Consider the following 23,181-nt stretch of genomic DNA (forward strand, 5'->3'; position numbering starts at 1 on the left):
AATTTTCTTTATCTGTTCTGATGCAGAGAGACATCAGCTGACATTCCTATGGGGACCTTTTACCTACACAGAAATCCAAGGGTGGTGGTTTGTTTTATTTCTGGCAAATGGCATTAATATGAGAGGTGCCCGTTTTAAGCCTGGTACCCTGTTTCTGGCTATGCTAAAATAGCTTTCTACAACCTTAACTCAAATAATTCAATGTATATGCTACAGAGAGAAGACTAAACCTGTTCCTAAACCAAAAATAATTCTTAAGTGTTTCTGCATGTAGTTGATGAAGCTTTTATATTGAATTATATTTTATAACCCGTTCTTCCTCTTCCCCTCTTCTTAAGCAATCATTTTTGGGCTGAAAGTCTAAATTTATTCGAGTATTTGTACAGTCAGGCAGTCCCAAACTATTTGCAGAACTAAGGATCTCAAAAAAAAAACCCCACCCTGAACTCACAAGATGTAATTCTTTCACTGTGGAAAGAATCATCATGGAATGAAGTTTCAGGCTTCCATGTCTCTCAAAGAAGCCTTTAATCTACTAAATTATTCTGACAAAACTGATCACAAACCAGGAGTCAGTAAATATTCAGCAACTTTTTTTTTTCTACTATAATAAAATTATTTTGTACACCACTGACAAAAGGAACAGTCTTCTCATGCATTTTTAAAAGTAAAAAAGAAATACATAAATTTTATTTTATATGTAATTCCATCAGGGAACTGTTTGGTGTGTTTGAATTCCCTGAAAGTAACAAATGGGAAAAAAAATTTAACAGTATGGTCTTGACAATTCTCACATACTATCTAGTATCTAGACTTACTAAAGAAATTGATTTGTTTCAGCCTTTCTTACAAAAGAAGTAATTTCTGAGGAAATAATAGATGACTAGGACTACAGATAAAAGTTATGCTTCTGCCTTCACTAAATATCTCTAGCAAACACACAAATAACTATCATTTTAAGGTGCAAAAATTACAATGAGCAGCAAGACCCCAATCCTAAAACCACCTAATTATATGTTTAACTTTAAATTCACAGAGCTGCATTAGGCACACCAATTCAGATAAAAAGCTGCAGGATTAAAAAAAGTCCTCTTCTCACCTGTGTAGTACTGACATTATTAAAATTAATTTGAAGCACAGTTCTTAGTAATACTAACCCCAGAATAACTCAGTTGTTGCCTATTCAATTCAATCCTTACTGCTCTGTTACAGTTTGTCTGACTGACTTGCACAAGTTCCATTTAATAATTCTATATAAACAATTAGTAAAAAGAAAATCAGACCCCTGGTTATAGTTAAAATATTGATTACATCCATTCAGTGGTCTGTGGTAAAGCACCAAGCAGACACATTCTTTAGGAACGATTGTATCATGCAGAAATGGGACTGAGAAAACCAGAATTACATCCTTCAACTCCATGGGCTTCTGAGGCATTAGTACTGCCAAAGCACCTACGCTCCTTTTGACATGCAACCTGATATGGAATGAGGTGTTAAGACTGGGTATCCTTCCTCCCAGAGCGCTCTGTTAAACACTGGGCTATATAGCTCATCCTGAGCAAACTATTTTAGGCTGCTGTACCAAAGCCACTCCTTTATTTAAATCCTGGTTTTGACAGACCTCAAGTCAGAATCACCCAGCTGCTCCAGCCTGCACACAGAAGACTTGGATCCTTGATCACAGAATCACCTGGGTTGGAAGAGACCCTTTAGATCATCAAGTCCAACCACAGTTCCTCTGTAATTCCCTGAATCTTACACAAAGGAAAACATTAAGGTAGAAATACTGTAAAAGATCGTAACAATTTACAGCATAGTGATAAAGGCACTTTATTAAAGATCAAATATCTGCTGTAAAACAGGGAGAGAAGGAATTTGAATCTAGACCTACCCCATCCTATTTAGGTTACGCAGTGTGGCACTGTGAATACAACCTGCCACCCCTAAACCTCAGCCACGTTCCGTATCCACCTAGCAGGTTTCTTAAGAGCAATAGTACAGATACCCACTTTTATATCTGGGGGAAACAAGGAGTTTTAGAGCTTCTCTGGGTCCTCAGGGACATGTTGCCATGAGGGTCAGGAGCGGGCTGCTCACATCTGGCAGAAAATCCAACCACCTTAATGCAGTACTGCTTTCTGCCCATGCCCTTCTCTTGCAAACTAGCCTTCAAGGGCTGCCAGCCATCGCTGAAAGGAGCTACCTGCAAGTGCTTAATCCCTGCACCTCTACCAAATGGGTATGCATTAATCAATATCTGCATAAATAAATGCATTAAGTAGAGATTTTCAAAATCAGATGTAATAAAAAAAAACACATGCATTTTCCTTGATTGAATATTTGTATTAAATTTTGATCTCTGAGGTGAGGAAATTATTTTTGTTGTAAGAGTACAGAATGATACTTGCCAGTCAAATATGACAAGTTCAAAATAACCTATTTCACAAGTAACAGCTGTGCAACACCTCCAACACATACTGCTTTGATGGAGAACAGTATCTTTTCAAAGCTTGACGGCATTATTACTGTTTTGGTCAGTTTAAATCCAACCATAACCCCTTGCTATTATTTTTCAATAAGACCACTCATGTGTTGACCTTTTCCTGAAATACAGGACAGGAATCTTTCACGCCTTTCCAGCTCATATAAGCAGGTGGTTATTTTAAGGGACTGCCTGATGCATGTGCTTCACATAGTTCTCTATAATTTACTGGAATTCGATGTTCGAGTCTGTCGATTCTCCTGCCTTGCTATTAAAGAAATTCTTTCTTTTGGTGATTACAGCACTGAAGATTTCTATGCACCTGGGCAATTTTTCCACTTACCACAAACACATTTATTAGTTTCCTGTTAAAAGTATTACAGTTAGGGAAAAGGCAGTCATTCAGTGTTAAACCCTGTATTAAACCATTCAGGACTTTCTAAACAATGACAAAGATTTCATTTAGGAAGAAATCTATCTGTTATGGTACTAGTTCACCTCTTAAAATTCAAACATATATATATATATATATATATACACACACACACACGGAGTTGTATTTGAGACTAAAGGGATTTTTTTTCAATCTTCTTCCGTCCAAAAATGTTTTTCCATGGTCATGTTTTTTCTGGATACCTCAGAAAATAACACTGCTCTGAAACTCCCAGTTTTGCCACACACATATAAGAGACATTCAGGAGGAAATGGGTAAATTTGATGAAATTTGCTTTTTGAAGTATGAAAATCAGTAAGAGGGTCTGACTCCTTTTCTCTGCTCTGGAAGTGTGAGACAGTCCTCCAGCTGGTGCTAACTGCATGTGGTTTGAAGCTCTAAGCTCTCCCAGCTCTTGATCAACTTCAGCTCCATCCAAACCAGCAGGAATGGTGGGAAGCCTGCTCCTCCTCCGCACAGCAACATGAGCACCTTGTAAGGCATGTCTGGGCAAAGGGCACCCCTCTGCAAGACACTACTCCAATGCTGACGAGAGCGTGGGCTGAACACAGTCCTACTACCGTTTCAAGTGTTCATACTGGCAGTTGTTATTTTAACTCTTCATTCTATACAACCCCTAGCATACTAGGAAATTGGTTTATGCTGGTAGAATCCCTACTGGGAGAACTGATTCCGTTTTCCAGTAAAAATAACTGCACAAGAGTAGCACAATTTCATACCAACAACAAGCAAGCAACATTTTTCTAACAAAGAAAATGTTCCATGAGGAATTTCATCACCATCAAAATATTTTCTGAAAAGTTACTGGCTTTAACTAAGTTCTGCAAATCTTTTTGCAAGAACTTTTCCTACAGAGAGAAGGCAAACCAGAAGAAAACAGGTTTTTTCGACCTCACTTGCCATGTTGCCATAGCTCCACATTGACAAATATGTTTTGGTGTAGTGAACAAAATAATAAATGGAGCACATCAGTAAGTATGATCATGTTCTGTCACACATACTCTTTTCTCAGACTACCCTTCCATCCATTAACATTCTTTTATGATGGATCTGCGAATGTCTATGGTGATAACAGAGCATAAGCAGCAGTATTCTGTTAGGCTCTCTGCTCAGCTGCTGGGATAAGAGAAGTGATTCTACCTCGCTGTCAAAATCACGCCAGGATTGCAGGTCTTACTTCACAGTGTTTCCCTTCCTCCTGCTTTTGAAAGATAAAAGAGTGGAGTCTGGAAGCAACACAGGTCAAGCTCAGCAGCTGAGTCTCAGAAAGGAAAAGAAAGGGTATTTTTCTAATGCTGCACTAATGCTCTATTCCCCAGTGTGCAGCCAGCAAACCCCAGCTCAGAAGCAGCTGTCTTCTACAAAACACTTCATGGAGAAGAATCACACAGTCAAGGGGCTTACAGTTAAAGCAGAGATTATCTAGTAGGAGGTGGCATAATACAGTAAATTGGGACTTGCTGTTTGGAAGGCAACTGCCCTGTTGAACTTTCTTTCCCCTATCTCATGGCCATCCTGCAGAGATACTAGAAGGAGGCTGAATGAGAGCTACTTTACCAGAGGCAAGGAGGTCCCTCAGAGGAGTATTTCCCTGGAACATAACAAACTAGTCAAGGCAGAGGAGGAGGGGATGGGAAGGGCAGGAGTTAGACTGTAAAGCCACATCAGTCAGTTCAGCAGCACTTGCTGAGTCATATGGAGATGTTGTCTACCTGGAGCCTGAGCACCAGAACAATCACACTCCGGGAAGGGCAAGTACGGCTTTGGCCAAAGCCTTGCTCACCTGTTTGAAATGGATGCTAGCTAAACCACTTCAGGTTAAGGTGACTTCTCCTGGATTTGCAGAAACACGACAGCTGAGCCTGTGTTTCCACACTTAGTATGCCTTCAGCAGCAAATGCCTTCCCCCAAGCCCCGCAAGCAGTTGTGGGCATGGCCTGAGTTCAAACCTCGTCCTTGACTTTTTACCTACTACTGATTTTGGGCTGATCCCAAAACACCGTGGACATTGTGTTCCTGCAGCATTACAGCAACTACAAGAGGGAACTATCTAAGAGAAACAGAAGAAACGCCCTGGATCTAGGGGAGAAAAGCAGCTTGTAATGCCGACAGTTCCCACTGCGCGGGTGAGATCTACCATTCAGCAGCCTTCCAAGACTGTTGCACAAAGAGCACTGTGGCCATCTTAGTGTGGTGTCTCTAAGCTCAGCGTGGATAGGGAGGCCCACCATGAGGTCTCCCTTTCTTTGTGACTGGTATGTTTTTTAGAGGTTTGATAGCTGAGACTTGCCTGAAGTGGAACAGCCTCATCCACCACCACAGGGAGTGAACAGGGAGGAAGGTGGTGGCAACATATCTACGCAGCACTCAGACACAAAGAGACAGCTCCATTTTACATGCCAAGACAAAGTGAGCCTGTAAAAGGGTCACCTGATGGCTGGTATATGAACAGATGAGTAGAAAAATGGCTACATAAATACTGTGGCAATTGGGAGAAGACAGACTGACAAAAGTACTTGCAAAATTAAAACCTTCTGAAACTCTGACTACATACTTTCTACAAACAGGTGAGAAGAGCTACATTGAATATGAAACACCTTGGAGATTATGCACCTTGTCAGGCAAGTTGCCAAGGCCTGGCACTGTCCTCTTCACAGGTCCTGTTGCAAAGGACAATTAATTTAATATTTTTTAAAAAAGATATAATTTCCTGTGTGTCTCTTCACCTTGGTGTTGTCAAGAGTGGACAGAGTAAGGTCTGTTGTCAGCATCTGGGATGATCTGCATTTATCTGAACTAATCCTGCTCAGTATATTGAACAAGCAGCTATCTGCCTCATTATCTCGAGCAGGTAACCAGACATGGCCAGGATGATGACAGAGCAGCAACCAGAGCATCCTACATTCAGTGGCTCTCACAAGACTGGACAGTAGCCTTTTACACCTTGTCAATGCAAACATCAATTGGGATCCTATAGTATCCTGATGAGTTCACAGACAGGGTAGCAAAGATGATGCAAAAATCAGTAATTCCCTTTCTTGTCCTTCTGGATGTGCATGAAGGAAAAGCCTATCAATCAGCAACTAACCATCCCTGGTGAACTCTAGTGAAAGGAAGAGGGTGCACTCCCCTGGGAAGCTATTATTTAAACTACTACTACTACTAAAAAAAAAAAAAAGTATTTCTTGATGGCAAGATACATCCAGCTATTTCAAAAGCGCCATGGTTTCATTTGTCTCAGATAACATATACACAAGGTTAATTTTATTGACAAATTTAATTGATAAGCCAAAATATCATGATGGTAGTCACTTACTTGGGACCCTCTTCATTATTAGCAGCTGAAATGAGTTATGTATATTACATGAAAAACAAAAGATGGCTGTTAACCATCTCCTATCCACCATTCAGGCTACACCTGAAGCTTCTTTAGCACTGCAGTTACGTCAACAAGAAGGAAACTTCCACGCCTTCCTAAAGAGGGCATGGAAGCCATCCTCATGAACAGCATTTCCTCTGAATTTGATTGGAGTATCTGTACCCAATTACACTTACTTGAAGAACAATGTTACCACTCCCAATCTTCTGGAGTAATTTGTTTCTCCCTCAGCTGGAGGAGTTGTTCCTAGACTACTTGCTGAGACAACACTGAAACTGTTCTGCACAACAGAAAGTTTTCAGGATTCTTCCTGTCCACAAGAATCAATCCTGGAAACCATCCTTTTCAGTCTCAGAATCCCTCCCACACACCCATGAAAAAGCACACCAGCTGCAGAATATCTCCAAGAGTATCACAAAATCATCTATACCAGCTCCAATACATCACAGCACATACAATTAATCATACATTGAGTACATCCAGGGATGTTCTTACTGACTTTTTTGTGTTGAGGAATTCTTCAGCTGAGCTAGACAAGCAAGAGGACATCCTTGCTGTAGTCATAAGTTTGCAGTCTCATTTTCAATGAGGCACAGCAAGTGAGTGAGTGAGAGAGAAAGTAATGAGGAAGGACAAGGATAATGACAATAGATCACAGTGGCATTGATTCGCTACACAGGAAACTGATGACTCAGAAAGGTTCCTCTTTAATTTCTATATAGCAGCCACCCCAAAATCATTGCTCACACTGGCCATCATTAATTTGTTGATTTCTTGAAGGAATTCCAATAGGAGCAGTAGATCTTAAAAGGGTAGGTAGTGGTTTTATGGACTTGTTCCTCCACAGCACTCTGCAAGTAAAAGGCATTGAGGAAGCAACTGTGCAGATAATAGTGATATACTGAACTTTCAAGGCAGGAGTGAAGGGAAGGAGGCATGCATGTACAACCTAATGACATGAGATGAGATGATCAACTCTCTCTGAAGTCAGTGGGAATCTTTCTATTAACTTCAATGAGAGTTCAATCAAGCCCTAAAGGACAAAAGTAGAGCAGGTCATTAAGGAGACTGTGAAAGTGCAAACAGGTTTTGAAGTATTCCTGTGGTGTTAATATTAAAGAGTATGGCCAACGCGATATATTTCTGCAAAGTGAGGAAGCGTCTGTATGTTCTGACTAGAGTGTTTCCCAGGTATGAGAAGTGCCCTGGCCCCAGGCTCCTTTCTAGATCATTATGTCATGGGAGCAGCAAAAAACATGTTAGCTTTTTGATTGGCTGCAAATGATCAGGGCAAAGAAACACATACCTTATACCACTAGAAAGTTGGGATACTCAGATTTTCACTGATCTTACACCATGCATTTCTAGTCCTGATGGCTGGTAAGTTCTACGTGACTATTGTCTTTTAGTGACTAATAAAAGAGAAAAAAAAAAAAGGGAAAAAAAAGCCCCACAGCTTCACACAGGTTTGACTCTTTCCTCTCTCCAGTTAAACTTCTATCAGAGGGAAATCCCTACACCCTTCTAATTGCACAAGAAGAGGTCAATTCTTTCTATACAGCCCATGTGTCCAGGGGATGCATGGATTCTTCTTTTCCCTTCCATATAATCGTTCTATTCAAGTCTCCACATTTCTTCCCTCACTCTCTTCAATTCCAGTCCAAAACTGTCAGCTGATGTAGCATGAACTGCTAAGGAAATAGAGAAATATTTCATGAAATGTCTACAGTGGGATTCCATTTTTAGGTGATAGTAAAACACTGGTACCTAGCCCTAGCTGTGCTCAGCACAATAACTATTATGATCATACAGGGACTAAGGAGGGAGAAAGTAAGTAGGAAGCAGAATAATGCACTTTTGTGGTCCAACATCTGGTTATCTAATAGAGAGAAGAAATATTTTGATAGATCAATAAGGAAACTTTTAAATGACAGTAAACGTTTCTTAGCCCTGGTTCAGAATATGGATCGGAGTTAAAAATGCCAGAATTCTAAATACTCTGCATATGCTAAGTCATACTCATCAGATGTTTTGCTATACAATTATTACATTTAACTTTTCACCAATCAATAAAGTGAATTGCATTCATCAATGATTTGATATGTGTTGCTAAATATAAACCACTTAGCACTTAGGTATACATTTCTATGTAAAAGCTTTTCATTATACTGTCTAAATTCTGCAATAATTATCTTGCTTGATGCTCATCCTTCATTCCTCCTCCCTCCCCAACTCTCCCTTTTTTTGTAATTCATTTAAATAGCTAAAACTGGGTGCAGAGTAACTAAACCAAACAATTATCTAGGATCAATTCCAAAGAAACAGTTGAGGAAAACACAAGTATGCTTTATGAGATTCCACTGGGAGGAAAGTTTTTTTTTTACCTGATTTGTTAGACACCCATATAATTGCCTCTGATGAGATGTGGCTCGTATTTCCTACTGCAATTGTTAATGGAATCTGCCACAAGTAGCTGCAAGACAAAGGAGGGGGAATCTAAGAACAAAAATACTGAACTGATTCTTCTCACAGCAATCAGGGATCATGTCAAAGAAATCAAAACACAATTTCAGTAGCAGTGTAAAGATGTGGATTCTAACAAGTTACTTTGATTCTGAAATGCATTTGCTATTAGCATTAAAACAATGAAGAATTCATTCACCTTAAAAAAAACCTATGAAAAATATGGTTTGCATTTTTCATACACTATCATCATACGAGGACTTTTTTGCAAGGCTTCCCTAATTTAACAAAATTATTCACAAAAGAGGAAATAATGATTTCCCAAAGAAAGCAGAATACTTTTTTACACTTACTTAGAAAAAGAGAACCTCCAGGTAAAACATGTTTTTATAGGGACTCCAACATCTAAAAATAACATACCCTTCTAGCAACTTCTTAAAAAGCTATCATGAGTTTTCACAGCTGCTTGTTTATAATAAGAAAACAAATAGGATGGATCTCCACTCTTTCTGCCATTTAATATGACTTACATATATGCAAACTGCAAAAAAACATGTTACGTGTAGATTTGGAGATATGTTGGTATAATCCAACCCCGAGTGCCCTATCGGGTACCATGAATTGTTTCTCATTTGGAATAAACTGTATAATTTGCCTAAGACTTTTATATAATATCTCTATCTCAATAAACAGAAATTGACTGTACGATAAAGTCAATCTTTTGGAAGAGAAACAGAAAAGATGAATTCCTGTGTGTCTTCATCATCACCTCTATTCCTGAACTGTCAAAAATATAATTTCACCAGATGGTGAAAGAACAGGCATTTCCTCACAGGCCTGCTATGTCATTTTGTGTACCAGTCAAGGGGAAGCACTCAGTAACAGGACAGGTGCTACCCTTGCCTGTGTGCAGTTAAGCAAAGCAGCACGGCAAGAGCACGTCCCCTACTCAGACATCACTGCACACTACACTTAGATACCAAATATGACTATAGCTTCAGATCAATTTGATTAAAATGGTGCAAGGCTGAGTGTGGGCAATGTTCTTGACCTCCTCCTCAGCTCTTTTCCTGCTGGTACTCAGCACTGCACCACTAGCCTATGCTACCAAAAAATTAGGTTTGTTCCTTCCCGCTTCCCCAGAAGGCTGCTCCACTGAACTGCAACCACCACCCAGAAAATGTGCCCCAACTGCAGCTGACCTGAGGCAGCTGCTTGCATGTGGAACAAGCCTGCTGTTTAGCACTGGAAACCACAGGGATCACAGACCGTGCACCACAGAGTGCCCCCTGTGTGGATTCAGTGAGAAAGAGTGGACTACTGCAGAGACTTCTGCTTCCTGCTCCTCTCAGGACAAGGATTATTTGATTCTATTATTTGAAAGGCCAGATCCAGCAAATGGTTCCAGACATGAGCAACTCCGCACACTTGACGTAAAGGCACCAAGAGCGGCCCCGCAGTAGGAGATGTGGCTGCTGGAGCTCAGGGTCGATATGAGGCCCCAGCCTGGCCACACCACTGTGCACTTGTTTGGGGATGCAGAGTTCAGGCTCAAACCAGCTGCTGCCCCCACCCCTTGTTTGGGGGCTTGGGGAAGGAGAGACCCCCCTGTTCCACCAGCCATGCTGCCACACTTGGTTTCCCACCTCGTTGGAAAGAGCCCACACACACATGGGAGTTTGCAGTGCTCAAGAAAGAACTGCATGTGCTGGGAAATAATTGTCCATACAACAGTGATTCAGCAGAGAGGGGGAGATATTTGGAAAACTGTACGGCTGAAAGAGCTATGAGTGACACTAGAAAGAAAACATGGCATTTATTGCCATATGGGAGAAGAAAAAGTGTCCCATGTGATTTTGGGTTCCCTGAATTTTGGTATCATGACACACTGGGAAAATTATTATATCTACTCGTGTACTGAAGACAGGCTCCACATGAGCACATGCTCTGCCAGACACTTTTTGGATATGTAAGCTATGGCATTTGAAGATGCTACTGCCCTTATCAGTTTGCTGACTCCTTGTGGTGGATGTTACCACTCTCCCTAGTACAGCCAGCAGAGAAGGATTCTCACCAGTGCATTAGCTTCTCCAGTTCTCAGTTGGGTTTTCACACAAAGATACGTTCATTGTTGGCTTAACTAATATTCTGGACTTCAAAGTAATGAGGTGAAAACACATATCGTGTCCTGCTGCTTCTGCTATAGCAGCAGTAACTTCTGGGTTTGACAGGTGAGGGCAGTCAGGAGATGCTGTGAAGTGATGGACTGGAGAATATTTACAACTCTCTTAAATACCTCACAGCTTACTAGGCGCCCATCAGTGTTTCACAGTCTGTCCAAAAAAACCTTATAGGAAAGATACCATCTTGAAAAACACACCCAGTTTTAAATACTCGAGTTCTCCAAAATGAAAAAGATGCTATCAAATTATGTCAAGAAAAATGAGGCACTATTAAGCACAAAGCTTGTACATAATTTGAAAGATCGGGAACTTTGGTATATGAAAAACAATGAAAGAACTGCATTTCCATCATGTTCTTCTGACTCGAGATCAACACCTATTTTAAAAGTTATACTGCAAAGTAAAACATACTGAGAGCTGCCTATTTAGCTTATTAAAACACATATATACACATACACAAAAGTGTACAAACATATACACAGACACTGTTTTGAGAAAGAACTTCATAAAAACATTTCTGTACACTGCAGTATCTATACAGAAAATACTTTTATAATACTTTTTTTTTTTTTTTTTGTTACCTCCAATTAAGGCAAACCCTACTGAAATAAGGACAGATCCCTCCCTGAGAGGTGATCTAGCAGTGGAATACAACTCGTCTAAGTCAGCCATCCTCAGATAACACATGTGGATTTAGTCCAGAAGATAAATACTGGTAAATTTAACCTTTCTCTACCCAAGATGAGAGCTCAAATGATGTTCCCAGTACTCTCCAGAACCTCCAAATCTCATCCCCCTGGTTACTGGTTTACCAGGTAAACCACAGATTTCCTTTTAACAGACTTCCAGAAACCCATTTCTTCCTGCTTGTACTGCTGCCATTCTCTGCATGTTTACCTGCTTTCCCCTTCCAATCCTATTCATTCTCAGTGAAACTTCTGCCTTTGCCACAAAAGCAGCTGTGGATAACCTTTTCATGTGCAAGTGAAGGAGATGTGTGTGGGTCACCTTTCATGAACATTTGTTAGTTTTTTCCACGCAACATCTCTTGAGTGGTCCATGTAGACCGTGTTCTCCGTGTGTGACTAGGAAACAGCTGAGGTCTTGTACTTTTCTAGCACATTTTTCTACTTTACAGAGGAAAGATCAAGAGGGCCCATTTGCCTGTTTTCCTCCTGCTTTGTCTGGCCGTAGTATAGGTCTTTTATTTATTCTTCCTATGTTGGGAGCACCATCAGTGTTCTCTCTCTATGCATTTGACCGGGGAAAAAGTATCCTGCTCTTCCTGGCTACTCAACTGGTTCCAGTGAAAATACGAATATAGCCTTGAGGGCCCAGAGACTAGGGCAGCAGGACTTGAAACAACCCATTTTGTCCTCCTACCTTCAAGAATATGTCTGTAGGAATCTAACGCCTGTTCAGGTAGCACACTCAGCCCCTCAGTGAGATGAAGCTAACAACCCGAGTGTCCAATCTGTCTGAGATGCTGCTGAGCTTCAGACAGATCCGTATGCAATGACCCTCTGGATGCAAACCTGGTCACCTTAAAGAGGAAGCTAAAGGCAGGCCACTAAATTGTGGAGAACTTCAGGAATTTTAGAAACCAACACCGAGGATGAGGAACATTAGAACAGACATGGTAAATACAAATTGCACCAAAAATAACATTGTTGAGTCGTAAATGTCCTGAAGAGATGTGGGAAAGGGGGATTTTACGAAGATGATTAAGGGCCTGGATCATCTCCCCTATGAGGAAAGGCTGAGTGATCTGGGATTCTTCAGTCTAGAGAAAAGAGGACTAAGGCAGGACCTTATTAATGTTTATAAATATCTTAAGTATGGGATGCAAGAGGAAATGGACAGCCCCTTTTCAGTGCACTGTGGAGACAGGACAAGGCGCAATGGGTGCGAGTTAGAGTATAGGAAGTTTTGTACCAATATGTGGAAGAACTTTTCACAGTGAGGGTGACAGAGCACTGGTACAGGCTGCCCAGGGAGGTTGTGGAGTCTCCATCTCTGGATTCAAGACCCATCTGGATACCTATCTGTGCAATATGAGCTAGAGAGCCTGCTTTGGCAGGGGGGTTGGACCTGATGATCTCTTAAGGTACCTTCCAACCCCTATGATTCTGTGATTTTGTGGAAAGGTAGTGTAAATAAGCCTTTTACTGATAATTTACAAGTCAGAAACTGCTAATGTGTGGTAGGATACCATGCACAGTTAAAGGAAATGCATTGGTGCTTTTTTTCCCTCCTGGTAGCATATCAATGCATAATACCAATGCAAGCATCTCCATTCAACTTACAGAATTATCAGAGGGACTTGTTTGAGAGAGTGCTACAATCCTGCATTTGCCAAGGTACATGCAATACTAGAAGCTAATTACGCTCTCCTTAGATTACACGGATTCTTTTTGTCTTGAGCATGACATAATGACTACATAAGCCAGTATTAGTGTACTTTATCTGACCCAGATAATGATCATATTTGTGATGGGTACTTGCTTATACCTTGACTTCCAACTACTAAGAGCGGAGATCCCTTTGTGGGCAAATTCTGAGACCATAAAGTATAAAGCAATCACAATGCCTCACACTGTGATGAACAGTACTGTTGTAATAACACTGGAGTTTCAGTGGAACAGTTGGTTTGCTTTTCTGTAAAGAGCTTTGTAAGGCCAAAAACGGGCAGTAGAGTATTTCCTCTGCTGACGAAACAAAGATCTCCCGTCATAACAAAAGGTGAGGTTCCTGGAGTTTCAGATTTTGCACATCTTTTTAACTACTTTTTCACATTAATGAATGATTTCTCCAGAGATTTTTTCAAGAGTCATCATCCTAGTAACCATAACGTGCCAAGCACCCACCACTGCCTCTAGTGAATGCCATGTTCTTCGAGTGACATTTCTCCTCTCTCACCGGATTCAGATCTAAACACAGAAGTTCATCTACTCCAGGTCACTACTCACAGAAAAAATCAAAGATATCCACTCAGTATTCAGAAGATTACCCTTGACTGCATTATAAAGAGCATGCAGGTAATGCAAACTCTTCCTGTAAAGTGACAGAACTGCCGTACTGAAAATACTGCAGCAGAACTCAGATAACCTGCTTTTTGAATGGGAATGGACGTGAGCAACCCATGTGCCTCTGTATCCTTCTGCTCTTACAGACCTCTGGGTTAAAGACTGTTATCTATCCTGCTGTTCTTTACATGGAACCTACACTTAATCCTTCTTATTGTCCACCTCTGTATTTTTTCTATTATACTCTTTTCCAGGTTAGAGTGCCAGAGCTGCCCTCTGTGCTCCCTCATACTAATCCCCACTGTTCTATTTATTTGCTTGACTGTGTCTGCACACTGAGCTGATGTTTACAGAAAATTACCTACCATAACTTCAAGACCTCCCTCCTGAGAGAGAGTTTCTTCAGAAACCATCACTGTGCATCTAAGTTAGCACTGCCTTTCCCGCATGCATCACCTTTGCATTTACCAACGCTAAGCTTCATCAGTCATTTTATCACCATGTCAACCAGCATTAAGGGATACTTCTGTAATCTTGGTAATTAACTTTTGGTTTTACTACCCTCACAAACCTCCCATTACCAAAAAACTCTGTCACCTCACTCTTCCATGCCCTTTATCACATCATTGAGTAGGAAAAAAATTCAGCACAGGTTTCTCAAGAATGTAATGGGCTATCACCCTCCACTGAGAAAATCAGCCACTTAATTTCTCACTTTTTACTTGTATTTTTTAACTGAGAACACCTCTCTTATCCCAGTACAGATTATTTTATTTAGTAATCATTAAAGAGGATGCTAGACCTCCAAAAATACATAAAGAAGAGTAAAAATTACAAGAGGCTACATACATCTAGATATAGAAGACATCTATTATTAGTCTTTGATTATATACTTAGCTAGAAAAATCAAAAGAGGAGAACCATGACAAGGTAGAGGAACAGAACAATGTGCAGACTTTAGAAAAAAACCCATTATTTTTAGTACTTCTAACAACAGAAGAATAAATGGCAACATTAAAATTCTATGCACAAAAGCAAATTAAGTGACCTGCCTCTTAGCAGGGTAGAAGAAGCATAATTATTTCAAAGTGTAGTGTCCATCGTGAACATATATGATGGAATGGTTTAGGTGGGAAGGGACCTTAGATAACAACCCTCTGCTCAAATGTGCCAACAGCACAGGAACACAGTTTCTCTCCAGGTAGAACACACCATCAGAGGAGGACGCACAGGCTGTATGTACACTGGCATCACACAAAGTCACTAAAGTGAAAGATGGAAAATGATCTGCAATCTGCTTTTTTTCCCTAATCCCTCCCCATGCAACACAACTGCAGAATTACTTTCAGCAAAAGCTGTACGTACCTTCAAACAGCTTACTAGGCTGAGAAATGAAATTGCAAGTTGCCTAAATTATTCCTGGTTGGAAAAACAGGAATAATGTATCTTCCATCAGTTGACACTGGTGAAATCTCAGCCATTACTCTTCTATGACTTAGTTTCCCTGGGCTAAATTCAGCTGTGCAAGGTGATGTTAAATGAGCTGCCATGGGGTATTTGAGACACCTGTCAGGGGCTGAAAGATATGGCCCAGCACCTATGGATACTCCCACCCATGTAGTGGCAGCGCAAGGTCAAGCAACGTACCTGAGGGCAACTCCAATGGCATCAGCCACCTGTGCAAGCAACTAAATGAGCCTCTCCATCTACTCCATGTTGACAACAATTCTCACTGAAACTTTCATTTCTAACTGGAAAAGGCCAATTTTCAAAACCAAGCTGCTCAGAAGAGAGGACTTCAGCACAGATTTTTCAACTGTAATATTTAAAACAGGCATTGCTGAAACATTTTAACTACTATTTAAATAAAAACTTCCAATTTGCTGATTCAAAATGAATTTTGGCTTGAAATACAAGTTAATTGAAGGGAGAAGTTAAAATGAGAGAAATTGAAATGTAAAGTACTGAAATTACAGGATTGAAATGAATGTTCTAAACCATTTTTCCCCCCCCTTTTTTTTTTTTTTTTTTTTGTTGCTTTGATTTTTGTCCTGATTCAGTACAGGGAAATGTTTTGATATGTTGAAAATTTCTGTGGGATGGGAATCCATTTCTTGCTCATCTGTAACACTTACTAATCTTTGTATTTTGAGAACATAACAATCTGAGACTTTGTATCATTGAAGCATATGATTTAAAGCTATTTAACAAAGAGATAAAGAGAGGCATAAAAATAATTTATGAATAAAAAGGATAAAAAGAAAATCCAACCCAAAAACTGACTGGCTGAGACACCTGGCTCCTTGTTTTAACCACCAGAACTTAATAGCCAAAATGGCAACTCTATCTCCTTAGTACATCCAGAGTGGCTGAAGACAAGAAATAAGGATCAAGGACTCCTTGGCATTAGTTTCCCATTCTCAGCTCTCCAGATGGAGAATGCTGAAATCTCATCTACACTGAGACATATGCTTGCGTGAGCAGTGCTGAGTCCGAGGGGAAGACACCTTCCCGGTGTGGCTCTTGCCAACAGTGATGACTCTTTGAGATCAGGTCAGAATGCCGACAAGGACGTTTCTTGCCATGGGGATAACCTTGCTATGAGCCATCCGCATGAACCCATGTTGGGATTTCAGAGACAGAAGAACGCAAAAGCAAAGTAATGAGAAAATGTGACCTTTCAGAAAGCAGGTAAGTCTTCCAGAACAAAATTAAAACTAAGAATTAAAGATTTGTATTTTTTATTTCGCTTGCATACTCAGCTGATCTGTAGAGACACATACAAATAGTAGGCCAGCAAAAGAAACATTAAGTTTCTGGCTAATAACCTCAAAGCCCATTATAAAATAAAGGGCACAGAAGGTTGATAACGTGTGAACCAGCTGAAGGGAGCAGAGATCTCCCATTTCTTCTGCTTGACAAGACAGCTGCAGTTCCTGCGAGCAAGGCAAAAGGCCGCCTTTGTTTTCAGTGCATTTTTAACACGAAGATAGCGGAAGGTTCCAAGATAAATTGTTAACGGAAAACCTGAAAGCGTACTCAACTAATCTACGAAATTACAAGCCTCGTTGCTGTGATACGTGGAAGCATTTATCCCTAGGCTGGGAGCACAAGTAGACATAAGGTGGTGAGTGGGAAACAAGTGGAAGTTGTTGAACAGCACATCAGCTTTAGAGCCTCCCGCTACGGAAAGAGATTAACGTGAAGCGGAACTCAGCAGTAGCAGGATAAAATTTGGCAAGCCACGCTTTCTCAGAGATCGTGTTGGGAAAGATAATTTAAAAGCATCATAGAGATTTTCCCAGGTTATTATATAGTATAGTATCTCATTCAGCAAAAGAGTATGTCAAGTTCCAGGGGAAGCTCATGTGAATATCATAGGAAAGCACATACTTTTATTACACGTGATTCTACAGAGTGTTAGTTCTTTTTAATGGATAAGGAGCAGACGATCTATTTGTGTTGTGAATATCATTCTCACACGAATGAAGAACAGAGATTTCATTAGATTTAATACGTGCCAGTAAAGTGGTTGTAGGCTGTGCCCAGAGGCGCAACACAACAGAAGATACTATTCCTGCTCTCAGAAGTATTACACCTCCTACGCCGAGACAGGCTGTCAAGGGATTCCTCGTACCCTGTCACCACGGAAGATGGCAGATAGGAAGGGAAGATTTCACTACCTTTGCAGCAAAGACAAACACAAGATGAAAACGGATAAAGGAGGACAATTTGAAGTAGCTGAGACCAACTGAGCGGAGTTTTTTGACCAACTGAGCTTTTTGAGAGCTTTTTATGGAAGTGAACTCATTGGATGCTTCATAGAGGAGCAGAAATCAATTTGTAGAGCAGTTTTGCCTTTTAACAGCTATGATTAATCTAGTTTGAGGTTTTTGAAGTCTCTGATCAGATGTGTAGCTGTACTTATATATTTCAGAGGGAAGCAAAACTTGGGGATTTGGAAGGTATTTGGAATTGTGGGCCTATTATAAATTTGAACACCAATTATACTTAGCTGCACACATGGAGGAAACTATGGAAGATCTTTATAGTTTTTAGAATTGTGTGAGAGGGTGACTAGAAGCCATATATTCTAGTCTTGAAAGATGCTAACTAGCAATTCCGAGTTGACTTTCTTCTGACGGTAAACCTCCTTATTTGCAGTCCTGCCTCAATACAGCTGCTAATTTTATAGATCTGTCTACTATGTATGCTTTCATTTAGAAATTTATGTTAAAAAAGCAATCATACTGGTATATTCTAAAACAAGGGTTGATATTTACCTTCTAAGAGCAACAATTATTTCTAGGATAGATTAGGCATCATTTGGGTTTTTTCTGTAAGAGGTCTAAATAGAAAGATATAGATGGGAAAATATTTTCAATGCCAATATGGTATTGCTGGAATGTATTTTAGAGGCATGTATTTTAATATAATCATTGACACTAATTAATCTGTAGCCAAAACAGCATTTAACAAGTTTAACAGCAATGTATTACAGATGTGGATTTTGTGGTTTTCCTTTAATCTGCCATAGTTCTAATTCCTCCTGGATTTCACTGGAATAATTTCAGCAATGACTAAATACTAAAGATGAAACAGGGAAAACAATTTGCATTTCTTTTGAGTCTTATGCCAAATATTATGCCCTTACCAATGCAATGAAACCACAAGTCCCAGATAGAAGAGCCTCAAGTGCTCTTGCAGCAGCACTAGCATGAAAAAGCCCATGTAGGGCTCTGCACTATGGGACTGACTCAAGATGATAGCACATATATACTGTTAAAAAAACCCAGATTCATGACTTTGCCATCCCATATAAAGCACGCTTTCCTTCTCTCTGATTGTTTTTTAAGGGTGGACACAAGGTAATTTAAATGAGTTAATTTGACTGAAATTACCCATTCTTAAAAGAAAAAATCCAATTATAATTTTCTGATTACTAAACTTTCTACAATGTTCTGTGTAATTTTAGCTTAATATTTCATACAAAAAATATAAATCAGGTGATTATAAATATTATGGGGCTCTCTAAAATTGACTTATTTCAATGTCAGTGCTAGCACAGTACCTTACTAAATTTAGAAAAATATTGTGGGCAAAGAACAAACACTACAAATTTTATGATTCTATGATTCTAAACTCTTTGTCAGTACACGCTCTCTTTTCCCTGCCTAACATCACCTCTTTACACTAAAACACAAAAGGATTCATTTTCATAAGTGACAAGCAATTTTGAGTGCTGAGTCAGAGATGGATAGAAAGAAGCTGTGTTTAAGCAGTGCTAATTGTCTATTCTAACAGCCGCCTCCTTAGCCTCCAATAAAGGCTCTTGATCTCTCCAGCATCTTCTGTTCCATCTTGCACCAGTGCAAAACGTCCTTGCAGAACTGCACATGTGGTGCTGATCAGGCAAATCCCATCTTTGTGTTGTCCTTTATCCATGAGCATAGTCCCTTGACTACAGGGTGCAGACCTGAGGCTTCTACTGCACACAGTTGAAGAATTTGTTATGGGCTGAGAGAGGACCCCCTTAGTAGAAAGAAGAGTAGCAATTTAGCTATGCCTACCATTGTCCAATATGTTCTCAGAGACTTAGCACCAAATGTTTTTCAGTGTATTACAATGTTCAGTTCTGACTTTTCCTCAGGATATTTTGAGTTTAAGGAAGATTAAAATTCCTGTAATAGTTTTTCTTTCCTCAGTAAACTTCCCTAAGAGTGCTCCACCAAAGTATCTGTACCATAAAATCTGAGATTCTACTATCGAGCATAAAGGCTCACATACAGAGATAATGAAAATAAACCCATTATCGACAACTTAAGAAAGCAAAAGGAAGAAGAGGTAAAAAAGGGAGCACATAAGTAATTTCATCCTCTGATCTACGGAAAAATCCACATCTCTGATTTTTACGAAGTGAACAAAACATGACATTTATCCACCTTCATGCCTCCCCTTACCCTTGTCACTGACAAATGCTGTTTGGGCTTTCCCCAACCTGCTCCTTACTTCACTAAAGCCCTCATTTTAAGCACCATGGTGGTTCAGCACCAAACAGCAGCTGAGCACCACAGACCCCCTTGCTCACTCCCAGAGGAGAAACAGACAGAGCCTCCCTGGGCTGGGATAAGGACAAGTTACTGACAAAATAACTGTTGAAAGGGAAACAATAACAGCCTGCAGCAAATTTCACTTACACCTAGTGATAACATAGAGCACTGGACTGATGCAAGGACTGACCGGACACCATGGCTGCACTCAGACTGACCTGAAGGCACATAGGAGCACCCCTCCCCAACCAACCCCTCTTATGGGGGAGTGATGTCAGGTGGTGTGGAAACAGCCCGGGCTGACTCAGCTCACCTCTGCTGGCTGCTTGGGGAGGTTGACTCTGGCCTGGCCAGAACCAGGACAAGCATGTTCTCCATTTCCCTGGTTCTCCACATTTGCCTGCTCTGGCTACACAATTTTTTAATGCTCCAAAATTGGGCTTATGTCTTCACCCTGGCATATGGCATTCCCCTTCTCTCCCTCCCCCTACAGCTCCCCACCAGCACTCATTCTTCCCTTCCACTCTCCATCTCACTCTGAATTAAAACATAACACTGTCCTCGAGTATATGCTCCTTCCCTCACCATGAAACTGATTTAATTAATGTGAGTTAATTAACCACTTTAGGTATCTAGCAATTCCTGAGAGTTAATATTAGCAAATAAGATGAGAAAAGTGACACAGTCTGCAGTGATAATAAAATACAGCATCAGGTTTTCCCTATCAGTCTAACTTCTGTCAGGATACAAGTGCTGCCACCACACAGGAAGCAATGACACAAATACACAGTGACACAGCTTTGTCTTATTTAGCATTCTGCAAATTCCAACACTGGAAGTTGCCTGTATCCTGCACACCAGAGAATACTGGAAGTTTGCCGAATGAGAAGTGTGTCTCATAAATAGAAGCTGTGAAATGGTTTTGGAAATAAAGTGTTGAAACAAAATTGGTATTTCTGAGATCTTTGCTAACAGCAAAAGCTTGCTGAAGAGACATCACAGCACAAAAATGTGCAAGAAAAAAGAATTTAAGAGCATTTCCCATTCTGATTTAATAATAATGCAACAATCAGAAGATACTCTAAAGAATAAAGCAAGACAAGACTGGGGACTCTACAGTGGCTTCTATGGCAGAAAAAAACCCCACCTATTGCAGCAGGCAGTGCACAACACAAGTATTGTGCTGGCAAACACCAGCATCCAACAGCAAAGGCACCACTCCGACACGTGCTGGAGGCAGCGGCCTTCCTCCAGGTCCCGCACAGGAGCAGCTCTTCCTCCTGCTCCTTTGGAGGAGCAGCAGGCCACACAGCACAGTCCTCTCTCAGGCTGCTGGGGTTAAGGCCTGGCCCTAAATCCATTGGTGTCATAGAGCTGTCTGCTACTCAACATCAGAGTACACATAAAGGGAAGGAGATCCCCACACTTTTTCTCAGTCTTTTGCAGCAAAAAGTATATTGAAGCCCTCACCTGATCAGCAAAACAACTCGGTTTAAAACAGCATCTGTGTACACACACAGTTCTGTACTTCACTAAGAACTCATTTTCCTGGTAATTCTATTTCTTCTGTGCCTAATACACCAGTACCTTCCTCTCCTGGAGCCCATTCCCTTCATTGTTATTATAGCCAATACAGAGGCACTCAGGTCAGTCAGGATGAACCAGGGTACCACATCTACTCCCCAGGCAGCCACACAGAAGTTGTTTCTAGCAGAAACGCTGATATAAGCGCAGTCTTTCAGGTATAGTAAAGATGAAAGGCATAACAAGAAAACACTCAAAGGACAGGAGAAAATGTGAGATGAGAGGATATTTCTCAGAGACAGGTTGGTAAATGAGTACTTCTTTTTCCATTTATATTTTGTTAGCCCTTTTTCCTCACCTTACAGAACAATATTTGTCCATATAATGGTCCTTTTTGTTATAAAATTAATTCTGTGTATGCTACATTATTCCACAATTGCTCAAAGATACTTATCAGCATTCCCCTTGTGCCCCGAACATTTTGATTTGTGTTTAACCAGCCCCTCAGCTGATAAGTGGACAGAGTAAGTTCCCCATCACTTCTCAAATGATAGTCACATGAGTAAGTAAGAATACACATGGCAATATCCAAACCAAGCTGTGCTTTTACTATTCAAATAAGTATCAGTAAAGGGACAAGCACAACCCTTTTTCCGCAAAGCCTGAATAAATGAGCTTTGTGTAGGAAATTCAGAAGAGACTTGAAGGGAAATAAATTTTGCAGTTAATCATTCATCTTGGAGTGGAGTGACTGCTGAGCAGCTCTGCTGCCTGTTGTAAAGCCTTTCAGTTGTGGTAATTACTACATGGTGTTAGACCCATGAGTCTGCACAGCCCTGGTTTTGCTGGTCATGTCCCTGGCTTGCACCATTTTGACTGAATCTCCCCTAGTCCAGTCACATGGAGAAAGGCACAGAGGATTGCCACCCTACAGCACGTATGAATACCCTATTTATACCCCAATTTGTACTTTTTCCTTTTTTCTCTTTCCTCACAGCTAGCTGTGTTCAATGCCTAGCGAGACATTTCCCTTCAGGATATTATCATGAACAAGCAAAGATTAGCTACAGAAACTGTGTGTATGATAAGAACTCTATACAAGTGAATATTACCTCAGCAACACGAACTTAATTATTTTGATAACACTGGAAAGGTTACTTCTCCAGTTCTGAAGAGACAAGCTCTGTGTATTTTTAAAAGACTAAACTTCTACCAGAAAGCTTTGGTATGCTCTTCGGTACAGCACATAAAAGGTTTATGGTTCTCATCAAAACTGATTAGTTTATTGTCTAGACCACAGATTATTTTTCATAAGATTTCTTGTCATATCTGTGAGCCATTCTTGTAATGATGGATGAGACTGGTGCCTTAAAATCATCATTTTCTCTGTCAGCAGGGGAAACCCACTGAACCCTGTCAGATGGAATATCACCTCATCCCCAGTAGCCTTATAATGTAAGGGCATAATCTGATCTCACAGGAGTCCAGGACTGAACCTACACATAACTAAAGAATTGTTATTCGGGGGAAGGGTATGAATTACACAGTTATTACAGGAGTTTTAAACTTTTGCTTGGATAAGCTGAAATTGCTACTGAAACATTGTACCAACGACAGGCT

General features: G+C 40.4%; 1 protein-coding gene across 1 annotated transcript in view; it reads right to left on the reverse strand.

Annotated features, from left to right (window-relative positions):
• Nucleotides 1-23,181, reverse strand: part of TRHDE (thyrotropin releasing hormone degrading enzyme) — a gene marked incomplete at its 5' end in the record, with an annotated part of 210,923 nt that overhangs the window by 39,877 nt on the left and 147,865 nt on the right. Inside the window, one exon of the mRNA XM_084270637.1 lies at nt 8,700-8,788. Within this exon, the coding sequence (XP_084126763.1) occupies nt 8,700-8,788 (89 nt within the window). The remainder of the gene's footprint in view (nt 1-8,699; nt 8,789-23,181) is intronic.

The sequence above is a fragment of the Gallinula chloropus genome (assembly GCF_964237585.1).
Source record: "Gallinula chloropus genome assembly, chromosome: 1".
NCBI classification, from domain to species: domain Eukaryota; kingdom Metazoa; phylum Chordata; class Aves; order Gruiformes; family Rallidae; genus Gallinula; species Gallinula chloropus.